The following is a 1195-nucleotide window of genomic DNA, read 5'->3' as shown; positions in this document are numbered from 1 at the left end:
CAGCTAGCAGATAGTGAGGAGATGTTTTTTACAGTGTTCTGGGGACAGGCAGCTAGCAGATAGTGAGGAGATGTTTTTACAGTGTCTTCTAGGGACAGGCAGCTAGCAGATAGTGAGGAGATTTTTTTACAGTGTGTTCTGGGGACAGGCAGCTAGCAGATAGTGAGGAGATGTTTGTTGTATGTGACAAATGTTGCAGCCTAAAAAACGCGTGACATTGTTTAGAGCACCTTTAAGTCTCATGCACACACAGTTTCTTTTAATCTGGTTTACGCCTCATTCTCTTTGCATTAGTATGTTTTTCACAGTCACTACTGCCACCGTTTTTACAACAACTTACTGCCAAACTGCCAAATTCCTTTTCCTTTGGCCTCTGAAGTCTTGGAAGACTGAGTTTCCCAGTATAACCGACTTGTATCCATATTTGAATTGATATAGCAGCTGTATTATAAGACAAGTACATGGTTTACTCACCAGTAACCCAAAATATGTAAGGAAGTGGCGTCTTTGGGATTGAGCTGGATGGCTTTCTAGGAAAAAGAAACATGTTTGACTTCAGAATATAGTCACACAATGATAAATAACACTGACCCGAATGTCCTCTCACCTCTAAATGTTCCCGGATGATGTAGGAATTTCCAATTTTCACCTTGACCCCCTCGTATTCACCTACATCACTGAGACATACTGCATACCACTGTTAGAGAGAAAGAGTGGTCCAATCAGAGCTTGGTGTCTTTTTACAGCTCCTTTAAAATAATCTGCCGTGTCATGTAAGGATTTGATGAACTTGGCGATATGCTACAGATGCAAATGTTAGCAAAGAATCAGTGAAATCAGTGAAACCAGCGTCTTACTTTGTGTGCTGCGAAACACTTCTCATCCTTCTCAAGTGCCTTCTTTGCAAATTCGAAGCCCTCGAATATCAGCTGCTTCTTCCGTCCGTCCTCCATGTTGGGCAGTTCGGACAGGTCCCGAGACGCCCGGGCCAGCCTCCACAGGAACTCTGCATCATCACTGGGGGGGGGGCGGAAACCAAGTCACAACTTGGACTCACAATGTGTATACAATGTTACACTTCGGTGGTCTCTGGGCGTTTACTGTATTACAAAAACACAGACCTCAGTGGTCCCCTAATACTGTATCTGAAGTCTCTTTTATATAGACCTTAGTGGTCCCTAATACTGTATCTGAA

General features: G+C 43.3%; 1 protein-coding gene across 1 annotated transcript; it reads right to left on the bottom strand.

Moving 5' to 3' along the window:
- Positions 1-121: 121 nt before the first annotated feature.
- Positions 122-1040, bottom strand: LOC117940972 (regulator of microtubule dynamics protein 1-like; the record flags this gene model as incomplete). Its single annotated transcript, XM_034866078.1, has 3 exons — positions 122-530; positions 608-697; positions 858-1040. Coding segments are annotated over 3 exons (333 nt in total), but the record flags the coding sequence as incomplete, so codon positions are not given.
- Positions 1041-1195: the final 155 nt, after the last annotated feature.

This window comes from Etheostoma cragini, unplaced genomic scaffold (assembly GCF_013103735.1).
Source record: "Etheostoma cragini isolate CJK2018 unplaced genomic scaffold, CSU_Ecrag_1.0 ScbMSFa_3883, whole genome shotgun sequence".
Classification (NCBI taxonomy): domain Eukaryota; kingdom Metazoa; phylum Chordata; class Actinopteri; order Perciformes; family Percidae; genus Etheostoma; species Etheostoma cragini.
Note: the sequence above shows the minus strand (reverse complement) of the source record. Positions and strands in the feature narration are given on the sequence as shown.